The sequence below is a fragment of the Syngnathus floridae genome, chromosome 13 (genome assembly GCF_059516105.1).
Source record: "Syngnathus floridae isolate MCC-2025c chromosome 13, RoL_Sflo_1.0, whole genome shotgun sequence".
In the NCBI taxonomy this organism is placed as follows: Eukaryota; Metazoa; Chordata; class Actinopteri; order Syngnathiformes; family Syngnathidae; genus Syngnathus; species Syngnathus floridae.
Window position 1 is genome coordinate 8,088,352 of NC_142425.1, and position 15,320 is coordinate 8,103,671.

At 43.1% G+C, this 15,320-nt stretch overlaps 1 protein-coding gene across 1 annotated transcript in view; it reads right to left on the reverse strand.

The window, feature by feature from the left end:
- Positions 1 to 15,320, reverse strand: part of insrb (insulin receptor b) — a 49,866-nt gene that overhangs the window by 16,837 nt on the left and 17,709 nt on the right. The window contains exon 3 of the mRNA XM_088393337.1: positions 64 to 272. Within this exon, the coding sequence (XP_088249463.1) occupies positions 64 to 272 (209 nt within the window). The remainder of the gene's footprint in view (positions 1 to 63; positions 273 to 15,320) is intronic.

Genomic DNA, 15,320 nt, shown 5'->3' on the forward strand with positions numbered 1-15,320 from the left:
CAAATATTCTTCATCTGGAAGGAAGTGCATCAGGGCTACATGGGTGAGATAGCAACAACCAACCTGACAGAAGGAGAAGCTGACACATCGCCATCCCCGAAAGACGTAGTATCCAGGGGGGCATTTTTCCAGACAGGTGTTGCCGTGCTGGAGGTTCCTGCAGGCCACACAGCTGCTGGCGTTCCCGGGCTCCGAGCAGCTGCCCAAGCACTGGTCGTGGCAGCATTGGCCCTGGAGGTTACATGCGCCGTGCTTACAGCGGTCCAGGCACACTAAAAAGAAGCAGAGGGGGAGAAAGAAAAAAGTGGTTAGACACTCGTGAGATTTTGTTTTGTATCTGCACTGCACTCGGATATTATGGTTACCAAAAATGTCCCAAATGTATTACACGCTAAAACTAATTATTTGCACCATTTGCAAACATGCAATTGAATGACCACTAGATTGCTCACAGCCTGGGTGTGCATGCAGCGCCATGGAGACAACTTTAATTGCTAATGGCCTGAACATTATATGTCATTGGCTTGTGTCAAGTTTCATTTGACCTATCGGGAAACGGCGTTTGGTCCGAGAGCCAACGTGTCAATGTGATTGGATTAGCCTTCAGGTTCGACCAGTGCCCTGTAATGATCTAATAAACGGGCGGTCATTGCCTCATCTGCGGCTCAATCCAGACTCATTACATCTCATACTGGCCGCTGACCTTTCTACCAAATGTGCATACTGACTGGCCGGGAACAAAATAAGGATGCTTAGGAAATGACAACAAGGGAAGCAAGGTTCCGTTTTATTCGGGTAACAAAGCACCAACAGTAAACTTGGCAAAGTTTTGGAACTTTACATATCAGCATTCATTTATTGTTCCAACAAGACATTTGTTGCAGGTACTTTTGAGTTTGGACGAACAAGTCGTGAAAAATTTCTACACTGCCAAGATCTAAGTCATATCATGAGAAGAAGCTTTGCTGTTAAATGCTATGCAAAGAAAAATTATGCCTCTAAGGCCCAGGGAAGGTCCCAACTTTCAATATTTTATCTTCATAAAAGAATGGAGGTAAAAGTCAAAAGAGAAGAAACAAATCCAACAATTTATCAGTTTGATTTTTGTTTTGTTTCTACTCCCCGTTTCCATTTCCCCTTGGCTTGCTAAACTTGGACCTTAGCCAGTTTTGACTGGGACAAAGGATTGAATCATAACTGACTGGTGTGGTTCATTTCAGCACGACTCAGGTGAAAAGATCGTGGTTGACCTTTGAGGTCACAATTCACCCTATAGAATTTGAAAACATTTGAACAAAAAAAAGCTTGTTTAGGAGTGCGTAACACAGTAAATGAGCTATAGCACAATAGTGGCAGTGTATGCTCGCGAGCCTCTGTGGGATGCCAACTCATTGTGGCTCACATGAGCATTCATTGCCAAAGATACAGTTAGGACTCCCCCCCCCCTCCCTCTACCACACGGGAGGGCTGCCTGTTGTGCTGCCTGTGCAAAAGCAAAGGACAGATGGGGTCATGGCAGGGGAGAGAAGGCTAGAGTAAAAACACAACAATGAGAAAAGGAATGGGTGGCGAAGCGGAACCACGGAGCGTCTGCTGAAGTTTAAAGCAGGGGTCGCTGCATTTTTTTTTTTCTCTTCCTCAGCTACAAAAGCCGCAAGTTGTGCTAGACTGAGAAAAATGCTGCGCCCTCCCCGTCCCTACTGTCTGCAGTATTTGTGTACGAGCTGCGTTTCGCAATCCGGCTCCAGTTGGGACTCCATGCCGGAGTACTGCTGGAGCCCTAGATCCACCCTCAGTCTTAGCCAATGTGTTTGCTGGATGGGGGAGGCAGCTATTCAATGGCCCCTTCCATGTCAGGCAGGAGAGACGCCCAGGGTTAACCCTAGCCTTGCTCTGGCAGGCAGGGGGCAGCGAAGTCAACAAGCTTGCAGAGACCCCCGCTACTGATGAGCAATCCAAACGTTACAAGACTCGGTTTTCCTTCGAATTCATTCATGTAAGGTCATGAAATGTGTTGTCGTCTCCTGCAATATGTTAAAATCGAGACCCACCACGCACTCCTGCCGAGCTCCACAAGCTCGCCGCTATGCCAAACATGCTCCGTTCAATTCAACTCATTCATTCCGGGCCTCCTCCTCTCTGCCACAGCCTTACCCTGCACCACTATCTAACTCTCTATCTGCCTGCCTTTCTAGGCCAGTCAACCCCTCCCACTTTCATTCATACGCCTCGTTTTGTTTTTATGCTGCCTCGGATGGGGGATGGAGCGGAGAGGGAACGGATGGGCGAATGCTTTCGCAACACTGAAGTAGGGATTTCCAAGGGGAGCTTTGTTGCTCATTATGGTAAACAAACATACACGTGTAAATCTGGGTGTCACGCGCTAATTTGTCCACGTGCAGTTCCAGTAAAGGTTTTAAACTCAAAGCTTGATCAAAGGTTTATGGTGTTTACCTTTCATCAGGCTGGCGGCAGTAAAGAGCCCCGGCTGCTCAGTCAACAGAACATGGGAAAGGCCGGACAGCCAATAGCAAGCGGCCACACATGGCAACACTTCCTGCTCTTAACATACAAATCCGCCCCTTTAATTGGCAGTGTTGTCTGTAGGCGAAGAGCTGGGAACAATAACTAACACGTTTTTGCCCCAGAGCCATTTACTCTGGAAAACACAAGCAAGCGCACACAAACGGCCGTCCGCATACACAATCCACTGCTGGATTCACGTTTACTATATTTGGCCACGGTGGGAGTCCTAAGCTTTAAAAGCTTTGCTATAAATGCTTTGGAGACTTGATGTAAGACGGGAGAGTGCGGAGAGAGACGGTGTAAACAAAAACATCTCAGGGAGGGGGGAGCGGGGTATACCCTCCTTGCCTAGTCTATAGAAGCATTATCAAACAAAATAAGACTCGAACAAGCTCCTCTCTTGAATAACTAGTGCTTAGCATTCCTAAAAAAATTACAGTTACACCCACGCTCCACTTTCTTACGCACAACTCCCAAACACGTGTCAGTCAGATGTCAGCCTATTTGTCAGCAAGTTTAACCACTATCTATGTATCATCTGGTTTATTGTCCCTAGACCAAAACAACCACATTCCCTGCATGGAGAGCCTCGCCTGCATTCAAATGGAAAAGCGCGACTCTTTTCCCAGCGTAGCGGCCACTCCCTCGCTCAGGGTTATTGACACACAAAGAGTGACTATTATGCAAGCGACCTTCCAAACAAGGCATCCTAAGTGGTTTACGAATGGTGTGTGTCAAAGTTTCAATCTGTTTGAGCAGGAAAGCAAAGAAAAACATGCTGTTGTGCAGGAAATACAAAGGGAATTTGATGAGTTACGATATTCTTGATTCTTGGTGTTTTTTTTAATTGAACTGTGCAGAATTAATTTATTATGCTGAATTATTTCGACATTCAGCATTACCACATTTATCACATTAATCCAAAAACCACTGTAGGCCGTATCAGGAGAAAAAATGTTCACATTAAATAAAAAGCCCTTCATGGATGTATTTAGTTATGAATAGTTTAGTTTTTCGCTTTCATATTTGGCACACAATTCGTCCGCATAACAGCATTCATGCCGTGACCTGCCGAGTTGTTAACCTTCATGAACATTAGCGACTCATTTCTCTGCGTTGATGCTAAATCTTCCCGTTACGTACGCCATGTCATTTGTATAATGGAAAGCAGCAACATTTGGCTCACAAGTTTAACCTCAAGCCAATGTGCAAACAATAGTGCACACTTCAAAAGGCAGATCGGTCTGACCTGGTGAAATAAACCGTGTGTGATAAGAGACACTATCAAAGTGAGGTGTAGCTTAATGGAGCGTGGCTTTTTGCTTGGCTTTGTCTGTGTGTTCATTGATTTCCTTTTCTGTGTCTTCCTGCACACTGGTCGGCCCCGTCGGCCCATCTTGTTACCATGGAGATGATTCCAGACACAGACTGTCTGCAGTAATTAGCTATCTGCTCTCAACCTGCATTTGCTTAGATTTCATAATGTTTGTCTTGAAAGCATCCCAAAGCTCTCTACTCCTTTAGCGTGCTGTATTTCCTTCACTCGCATCCTCCCCCTCCCTCTTGACCAACCTCCCACCGCCCCGCTCAGCTGTAGTGTCTTGCCGCAGGTGACAAATCTGCTCTTCCAGAAAACCACAGCCGCTAGATCTCATTACAGACGCTAAGGGTAGAGGTAAAATCGATGCGCCGCAATGATGGCCCTCCTCGCCACTCCCTTATTCTCCTCGACCCCGACACACATTTCTCGTTGCTAACCCGCCCTCGTCATTTCTTTCCAAAACTCTCAACCTCCCGTAGAAGTGCAATCAACACCGCATTTTGTCTCACAAGAAAACAGAAAAGGGAATTTCGGAATACCGAGATGTAAAAATTAACCGGCAACGCTCACGTCTTCCGACCTTCTTGGCCAAGTATTGCAAACAATTGCGCCAATATCTCATTACACTATCGTAAAAGTAGTCAGATGAAGCTATTTTGAGTGAAAGAAGCTGGTCTGAAAGAACCTGCAATGCAGCGCCTAGCTGATCTATTTTATATTCACAACACCATACCGAGCAGATTTACAGAGGGAAACATAAACTGACGCGCATGTGCGTTTATGAACACTGAGCTGAGCAGGTGATGCTGAGAGACTGTAGTGTTGGAACCATTAAGGAGTTGCAGAACGGAACATAAAAAGCCTGTGAATGATGGGATAATCCCAAAGAGAGCAATCAAACTTTCCTCAAAAGGAAAAAAAGAAAAACGGATTCCCAAGCATTCTAGCAGACAGATTTGTCTCCTTCCTCCATTCACCTCCAGGAAGTTCTCAGGAAGGCCGTTTATTGTCGGAGGGAAACTTACCGCCATAACACGGAGAAACAATAACAAAAGGTGCTGTATATATTTCACATGTGACGCTTGAGAATCTTTGTTTTGGGCTATAGCAGGAAACCACACACTCACACGCCCTTAACCTGTGACCCCAAGACCACCACGGTAAACCCTAAGGCCAAGAACATTCATGCCTTGTAAAGCATTTAATGCGTCACTTGAAATGGGGGAGACATATTGGTGATCTGGAAAAATCGACAGAATTTGGTTTCGTTGTTCTAGACCAGGGGTGTCAAACTTATTTTTGTCGCGGGCCGCATCATAAAATTGTCAATCCAAATAAATGTATGAACATCTCATATTGTAAGCTACACAACAAACTGATGAATAAATAGTTTTCAAAACAGAGGCTGATAAAAATTGTTCAAATATTTATAAATATAATATTGAAATCAAATATTTAAAAATAAAAATTATTGAAAAAAAAAACAATGGTAACATAAATTGCTAACAATATCTCCAATTTTTAAAAGTGAAAACAATTTGAAACTTTGGAATTGACATGAATTCGATGCACAATTTGTCTCCGCGGTCCATCTAAAACGATGTGGCGGGCCGTATCTGGCCCCCGGGCCTTGCCTTTGACACCTGTGTTCTAGATCAACCCTCAAACAAATGGTAATATAGTTGAACCCCAAGTCTAGCTTAATAGTTTTGCGGACTCCGAAAACACAGCAAGGTTCTCTTTGTTGTTAATTTGACAGGACGGATGTGGCTGCAGGACGCCGACTCGTGCCATGCTGCCAGTCCGCCCCTCAAACAAGCCTTTGTTGATCATGCTAATGCAGCGTGCGCTGATCTAAAACCCTTCCCTAATTAAAATCTTAATTCCAATAACTGTCAGACTAAGGAGATTTGCCGTAAGCACAATGTATGAACTGCCAACGGAGAGTAAAAGGGAGATGTTTGTCTCCTTTGCGGTGCATAAACAGCAACGCTGCACTTGACGGATTTCAGCACCTCTCTCTCTTGCCGTCACATTGAGAGCACAATGATGCCTCTATGAAAGACAGACGGTCAGTGATGCAGGGCAGAGGTGATTCACAAGTGAATACAGAAATATTGAGCTTGAGGGTAGGGAGAGGGTGAAGAACCTCGGGGGAGAGGGACGAGGGCAGCAATAATTGCGCAGATCAGGTTTATCAATCTGATGTCCCATCTCACAAGGGTTGTTCCTGCAGAGCCCTCAAAACAGGATCAAATAGTTGACATCCGTGGGCCGTGCCAAGTGGATTACCCTATTTTTTGCACTCTGAGCAAATTAAATTTAGGGCTGTCGATATAGCGAATATTTTATTCCATCGATTAATCGAATAATTAGATGCAATTTTATTTGCATTGCAAAGTATTAATAACATACTTCCCTGATCACGGTTTATTAAACAATTATTTTTGTTTATTTGGTATTGTTTAGTGATTAAGAAACAACAGCTCAGGAATACGTATTGTGCTGGAAGGATTGCTGGTCATTGTTTTCCAAAGTAAAAGCAGATGTTTGCAAATGTCAAAAGATAAATCAGAGCGATTTGATGAAAGACTTAAGAAATCAGATCATTCTTACTTTTGAGAGCCTGAAATCAGAAGATTTGGAAAATCTTTAGTTAGAAATTATTTAACAATTACACGTTTAGTAAGATACGAGTCGATTAATTGCTGTGTTGTGGATTAGTCATTTTGACGTGCTTAAAAATCCTTTAATTTTCTCAAACGTGCGCCTTATAATCAGGTGCGCTAACAAAGTTAGCCTTATCTGCTGTGCTGGTTTGTTTCCGTTAATTTTGCAATAATGCGCCTTCGAACACTTTGAGTTCAACCAGCGACAAAATCGGCAAAGTTACCAGCACACAATGAGTCAGTAATGCCTTGCTAACACAATTCAGCTTCCAATACTTAACAGTCATAGCGGGAGTTGCTGTAAAATATGTAACCAGTGTCTTCTTTTCATCCTCCTCCAACTTCATGTTTTTGTCCAAGTGGGTTAATAAAAATTAAAAACAGATGAAAACAAACACCATCGTGTGTCTCGATGAACGAAGCGCAATTTTAGTGTGAGAGGCGATGGTGGATAATGTGGATTTTGGAAGGCGACGGGGTTAGCAGCGGGCCGGGCCCTCAATCAGCCTTCGTGCCAGACTCGGGCACATGGCATCCCCCCGGGGGCCTGATTGAAAAACAAACCCCGGCTGAGGGATTTACGCAGCGGGGTGACTGCTGGAGGAGAAGAGTCCGAGCACAAAGGACAACCCGGTTGTACTGGTGTGTGTGTGCACATACATAATACATGCACACGGGGGTATTGGGACAAAGGACTTAAGGAACACAGCACATGCGTAAGGAAGGGGGAGGGGGTGTCAGGAGAGTGAAGAGGTCTTGCTTATCCTTTAGGGCCCAGGTGTCAACAGGGCCCCTCCAGCACGCAACGTCGATGGAAGCCTAGCTAGCTGTGTGGCGTACAAAGAAAAAGCCGTTCATTGAAACACAGTAGCCAAAGGTTAAGCAGGACCTTTTGCCTCGAGGCAAGCTTTTCCTTACTGTGATGTTTCCACCAATTTTGAATATTTTATATTCCCTACGAAGAGAATATTGGAATTTTCCGAACGTTACCCCGACTGGTGTTGAAAAACGATTCAGGTGGGATGGATGACGTCTGAGGTTGGGTTGTTTTATTTAGCGCACCATTTGTATCGCAGATGTCATTCATCGCCACACCGCATTGAACAGCCGCAGGTAAACAGCCGTGTGTGTGTGTGTGTGTCTGTGTAATAAGATTTGAAAAAGTCCAAATGAGGTTGAAATCGAATCAGTGTGGACAAGAGAGGCCGGGTGGCCCCGGGGGAGAGCAGTTAACAGGAGACGACGGTAAACAGGTAGATGTGATGGATACTATCAGCAGTCGCGGCGGGTGGCTGAGAGACTCCGTGACATTTCCGAACGTCACTGCTTTTGTTTTTCAATGGCTGTATTTTCATACGAGCGCAAAGATTTGCAGTTCTCTCCTAAAACCTTCAGAAGTACTAGCAAGGATTTTTTAATCACGGTGCGCTTGATCATTTTTACACCTTTTGGCAATGTTGAAAACAATATGTGGCAAATTAGCGTCTGATATTTGAGATCTTAATCAAAGTCTGCGTTTTTAGGAAATCACATGGGATTTGGAGTGGGAATATAATGCGCTTGCATATTAATCAGGTTCAATGATTTTTAATTAGCTTCAAGTTTTCAATGACAATAAAAAATGTTAACTCATTCTTCGCCATGGATCGTCTATAGCCGTCAACGGGAGTGAACGACTTAAAAAGTCTTCTTGCGTTTTTCTTGGATGGTTTTATGACGGCAACCGCAAATTGGTCTTAAGATAATCAGTGGCTGCTTGATTGATTGTGTTTGACTTTAGAGGTTTTAACACGAGGATGTTTAACTTTCATTTTTTTCTAACCTTGATTGTAAATTCAACATGTGCTCAACTTCAAATATTTCTAAACCACTAGGCTGAAGCAGGTGGCAAAAAAAAAAAAAAAAACGATCACTCGGCTAATAAAAGCAGATCCCGTCCTGTATTCAACCCCGGTAATTAAACTCCAACTCCGAATTTATAGCCTCGAGTGCCAGACAGTGCCCTCTTACATGTAAATGTTCTGGCAAAGGAAACTGAGAGAGGAGTGTGGATTTTTTTTTTTTTTTTTTTGAACAAATAAAACCTCTGATAATGTTAACCCTTCAACTACGGATAACACCTCCTTCCAATAAAAGACACACCTGCGTCTCAACACTCCTTTTAGCCGCAAGCCTTTTCGGCCAATTAGGGAACACTCGTCTCTTTGCGGCGTCTGCATGGATTGACTGAAAAGACGTCCATCTGGACGTTTACGTTCTTGCAAAGAACACAACACGTGAATTGGTGTCTCAATCGTGGTCACACACAAGAACGTCTAATATATTTCAGTTTTTTTTGTTTTTGGACATGGCTTGATGATTTGTGATCTCAATTCTTCCGCCAAGGTAATTAATATAAACCTCCACAGGGATAGTCGGCATTGTGAGTCCAGTATGTGTGGTTGACGTGCATCAAAATCTTTTTTAGTTGCAACAATGCCATCACAAGACTCGAGTCAGGCCCTGGAGAGAGCAGGCATGAGAAATATTAGCTTGGCTGGACGTCATTCTGTCTGGTGATGCACGGACACACACACACTTGTAAGGGAATAGCTTGCTTAGCTCATAGCCTATTTAAGGGCTCAGCTTCGGTGCCATTCACTGTCATCTCCGATCCATATTAGGAGGTGCAAACATGACATTCCGACCGAGTGCCGCTTCCTAAAACAATTAGTCATACGGAGAGACCCTCCGTTGGAATTGAATTCCACTAGAGTCGTAAAATTCATCGATTAATCGACAACTTTTTTCATCATCGAGTAATTGTTAATCAATTTTTGTAGTTTGTAACCATTTCACACATGTAAAAACACAACAGGATGTTTTTCAAACATCTTAGACACGATTAAATAAAAATCATTAGCTTGGGACTTTTTTTTTTTTAAATATGTCAATTATGTATTGAAGAGGGTATTGAAGAGTTTTAGAGAAATAATGTGACTTGGTATTTTCTGCCATGTATTACTGTACATATTAACAGCCAGTAAAAACGTCTGGTCTACTATTCGCCCAAGGTCTTTCCTCATTTTGGCTAAAAATATTTGACCAATTTTTTCTTGCAAGACAAGAAAATTGAATGCAATCAAATGCAAAGTTTAGTTTGCTTCTACAACATAATCATTTTATCACAATATTGCTTCTCCCACATTCAGTCATTTCCAATGACCCACATTGAAAGTCGTATGTCAAAGACTTACGTATGAAATGTGTGTCTTAAGCAAACACAAAAGCTGAAAATCATACTTTTTGTCAGCAAGCTTGGTCATTGCTTACGACCAATCGCATGGATCGGAGCTCCCTGCGCACCAATCGCAGGAAGGCAGAGCAAATGCAGCCATCTTTAGTAACAGGAGCCAGGGCTGACAAGTTTGGTCTATCATTTTGAGGCCCAGAAATTCCTGCATGTCTGCATACCACAGCGTGCAAGGGGAAGGAGAGTGGGGGGAGAAAGAGTAAAAGAAAGAGAGAGCACAAAGTGAAGGGACAGATGGGGGGAGAAAAAAAGGGAAAAGTGCAAAAAAGGGAGGATCATTCCCAGAAGGTGGAGCCACGGGGAAGAGAAATGGAGCTGCGAAAAAAAAGACAATGACGGGCATTTCATTCTTCATCTTCCTGTTTAGTGTGACCCGTTCTTCCAGACGACTGGACGCCCCAAGTTTGTTGGTGCGCTAATTAGCAGCACCATCTCCTCATAAGGGCAACGGGATGTCAAAGGCAGTACAGGGGAAGGCTTCACTACCACCATGACTGCAGCCTTGTCCTGTGCTACAAGCGCAGCTCGAGAACTGCAACCACCATTTTTACTGCAGTCTTATAACTGTCACAGCTCCCCTACCCTCCGCGCACATACACATGGATGCATTTAGGAAAGTATTTATCACTGCACCTTTTATATCTGTCTTCCAACTTGTTGAGAGAGGGGGTGGAGGAGATGTCATAAGCGGCAGCCAGTGGAATTTGTAGAATTTATGATTTGACATTAGTTTTCAGCCATGGGAGCACTCTGGGAGAGGGAGAGCATGCGGCTGGCTGCCTCCACAAACCTCTCAAGTGCTAGTTTACATTCACAATATATGCAGTCGAGACTCGACCGACAGAAAATGATGAAGAAGGTACGTCTTCAAGTGGGCGCTTCATCAAAGAGGTGCAGAAGAGAGACCAAAGGTTCCAATTGGAAAAAGAAAATGGGGATTTTTCTTCAGTGGTACAACGGAGCACATCTAACATACGTTTTATATTGGTCCATCGCTTATGTCGCAATTCTAATGTGCCGGGCGCTACGCTAACACTGAATCAATAATGAATGATGGTTAATAAATGGTAACCGCAATGATTATTGTTACTTTGTGGTTAATGTTTAGATCGCGTGTAAATACATGGCTGCTAGAGGACAATGGATTTGAACAACACTGCATTACAATGTAAAATCGAACAGAGTACAATCATTGAAAACTGGTGGCGCTTTAAAATCATTTTTAATATCTGTCGATATTAATGTTTGATTTTCTTTTTACTCTATTTTATCGTGCTTTATTTATCTTAGTGTTCTCTAAAATATGCGGTTTTTTACAATAAATTGCAAATTGATTTGAAAAAACAATCTAATTAATTTATTTTCCATGCATATATACCGGATATATAGTATACTTTTTTATATGAAATAAAATGACACCTCTTTTCTATTAAAACACTATTTTTATGTCTTCGTATCAACAGCAATTATATTTTAGATTATCATGACTCAACTAAAAAAATCAAATTTTCTATGGGAAAATAAATCAGAATGAGGATAATAATAATAATAATAATAATAATAATAATAAATATAATAATAATAATAATAATAATAATAAATATATACATAAAAAAAGTAAGACTGATTCTTTGTGAATTGATGCCATCAACGTAAGCCAAAGGCAGACAAGTCAGCAGACTTAAAAATAAATAACACATTTGAAATAAACTACTGGGGTTACAAGGACACATGGTGAGGTTGTTATTTTTATGATATAGACGGCAGTGAAATCTGGCATGTTTTGTGTGTTTTAGTTATATATTGCTGCATAAATATGATTTGCTGTCATCATTGGTTATCAGCAGGTCTAACCTTGAATGAAGACATTATTTCTTCCAGTCTGTCAAAACACACACACACACGCGCATACACACACACGCTTCAGTGGCGCAAACGAAGGTCCCATTCTCCTTCGAACACTTCTCGGTATCTGTCCTTCCCACCACCCGCATCCCAAAATGCATGACACAAATAAGGATTGAAATGAACAGAATTGTCGGTGTGTAGCATAGAGCCAAGGGTGAATGACTCAGTGTACTGCGAATTCTATTTATTCCTTAGACATATTCCGAGTAGGGCTGAGCTCCTTGATAAGTGCTAAGTGAGAAAAACATGTTCAATGGTTCAAGGGGAAGAAGCGTTTCTTGGACATGACTTTCATTGAAGTGAGTTGGGTTTGGAGAGAGAAGTGTGGAAAAAAAGATTTAGGCTTGGATGGAACTTCAAATAAGGAGAGGTCACATGAGGATTCAATTGAGGAAAATCAAATTTAGAAATGTCGATTTCCAGCGCTGCCTTTTGAGTGCTCACCGACGCTTTTGGAAGATTTTAGTTTATGCTGTGTTGTTAAGGAATTAGATTTGAGCAGCTGTTGATACGCTTCCAAGTAGTTTACAATGTTAAAAAAAAAAAAAAAAGAAAAGACGATTCCATCCATCTTGTTAAAAATGATACGAGTAGTAAATTTACTGATGCGCGTTTTTCCGCACGTTGTGCCGATGTCGAAGCCGGAAGGAGGTGGTCATCTGATCCGACCAAACACCTGAAAAACAATCCCCTTCACTTGATCGGCGGGAGTCTCGTGTTATATTCCTCTCCAACAAACAAACGCCATCTCTCCCCTCATCAAATGTGAATCGTTGGATTTTCAGACAACTTCAGGGTTTGGGTGAAGCTAGATCCCCGGGGTCAACGTTTCCGCCGGCGCGTTTTGTGAATGGGCTCCTGCAAACTAGTTGTCTTTCCTTTCACCGTCTCTCATAGCATGTAAGTAATATCCCAGCGCCTTGCTCTCTCTCGCTCTCTCTCTGCCCATTAGCCTCCCCCCAGGGCCCAGTTGTACAGCTCAGCAGTAGGATGTGCTCTGGACAAAGGCAGGAAGTAATGAGGAAGTCCTCTCAGACAGCCCACGCCATAGCAGGCACTTGGCTGCCGACAAGCTTTTTCCTGAACAGCCTCAGACATTTACACAGATGAACAGAGAAGCGTGTGAACATAAATAAACCATCACTGGCGTGCACGTGAACGTAGGAAAACAAACGACGGCGCTCGTTAGGGAACGATATTTAACGTCCGTCTTCAGATGTAGCGTGTGCCAAACGGGTGTCACTTCAAAACCAAGGCGGCTTTCCCTCTTGTTCCGACACTTTGTATCCTCAGATGCTCTCATCCTCTCGACACGATAGGCTACTTAGATGGCCGCAAGCGGCCAATCGTCTGTCAGAATAGTGGGCAGCGGCGTCAGCGAGAGTGCTCTACTTCAGCTTGTGTGAACGTTTGTGTTCCACTTGGCTCAGTGTGCCAGTGTGGAGCGCTGCTCTTCGTGTCTACGCACACGTACACTGAGCAGGATGTGGAAGTGCCCGTCCATTGATGAGCTGGAGGAGAGTTTTCCAGAACCCCTGAGGGTGAGAGTAGGCGGGGTGCAAACTACACACCAACAAGGATGCGCCTACATAAATCGATGTCGGCTTATCAAAGTTCATTGAGAGTTTTTGTCTGCATGGAGACAATTTGACAATAAAGTGTTTCATGTTTGTGAGTAGTGGTAAGGAAGCTAATGATGGGGTTTGTTGTTTGTCTTTTCGGCTGCTTGCGCTTGGTGACAGTGTGTGGGAGTGTAGTCGCTGCATACGTGTGTGCGTGGAAGCCGAAGTTCAAAGTTTATTTTTGCTTTGCTCAAACCTGAAACAACCCCCGTCCTGGCCCCAAGTCTTTTTTCCACAATGTCCGGCTAGTTTAATTTGATAGCAGCGAACGCTTAATGAGGTGCCACATTGAAGATAAGTTTCATTACCAAAGGTGAATGCCAGCAGAGGCAATCCAGAACACAAAAGGAAAAATTGAACTACAATATATTATATCAGTCCATGGAGAGGTCAGAATAAGGAGTTGCAAATTTGGCTAACCGAAGCATCCTCGCTTTGTCTCAGCAATTTTTGAACCGGACAAAACAGCCTAAAAAAACTGATTGCCAGAATGTGGTTAGCAGCTATTAAAGGCACTGCAATTTTTTTTTCATTAATGGACTCCGAGTACTTCCTGCGCTGCTCCGTTGCCGTTCGCAGCTTGTTGTGAACAAAACAATTTTGACTTGGCTTTTCTGTGTCTGTTGTCACAGCTATCTTACTGCCAACTAAGACTCTAAGTTAGGAATCTGAGACAAATTATTCCCAATATAATTGATCGCATTGTTACCTTTCAATTCGATGTTGACCTGGATCACAAAAAAAATTGTGGTTGACCGTGGTAAATCATATAAGCTATGAACGAGCCTTGTTTGTTGTGACAACACTGGATAAAATATGAACCAAAATCTTTCAAGACAAAACCGTATCATTAATCAGACACTCGAAAAGCTGGCTTCCACGAAATTACAGGAGGGATGCAAAAGTACTTCTTTAAATGAACAGTGTGAACTTCTAGGCTGACACTTTCTATTAGCTTCATGTGAGTATGTGGAGAGCTTCTTCGGGTCGGATTCAAGAGACCATCTTGACAGAGTGTCACTTTGAAGAGGGTGACTGTGTGTGTGTGTGTGCGAGAGAGAGAGAGAGAGTGCGGCTGTGAGCGATGGAAAACAATCACAGCGGGCAACAAAGCACGTAGGCACAGGCAAAGTTCACTTTGACCTGTAACACATTCTCTCCTCCCGCTTGTGCGTGTGTTATTGAGTTGTGCAAGCGGAACATGTTGTGCCAGGCTTTAGCAACACACAAAGTTTGATCCAAACAGCAGTCTGACTGTGATGTCTTATCTCGGAGTAATTTGTTCATTCATCTGTTGGTGTGTATCTATCGTCAGTCCAGTAGTACACTGGCAGCAAATCCTGTTTACATAGACCAATTATTCTGTGAGCCTTCCACGAAATGTATACATCGAAGTCAGTCAAATTACACATGGCAGCCATTACTAAAATCAAATTTATCTAACCTAACTCTCGTTCCAAATTAAATTTTTGTGATGTATTTACGCCGTGGTTTTTCTGCATGTGCAAGATCAGAGGAACGTAGGCTCTCCCCGTTTCTCACCTAAGGCGACTTAAAACACTGTAAAAAAAAAAAAAGAAAACAACACAACCTCACATTTTCCACCCTCACAAACTTTAATGTTGCATCTAATGTTCATCTGTCCTGCACCTGTGCGCAGTAAAATAAAACGTTTTCAAAGCGACTGAGGCGAAACGGCGGCACTTGAGAATGACACACAACGTTTGTTTCATTTAACGCAATCACCTCAAATGTGTGCGTAAGTTATTATCACTCTCCCTCTCGCATACATTGTGCCCCTCCTTACGTCGTGTTCTCAAAATGGCTCCAGCTTTGACTACGCCGGTGTCTATCCATCACATGACGCCCATCATACCTCCTCTCCCGGCCAATCCGAGGCAAAGGAGACATGAACGCACATGCACAGACATTACTTGACGTACCATAAACACGCTTGTGTTTATCAGTCGACATTCGCCCCC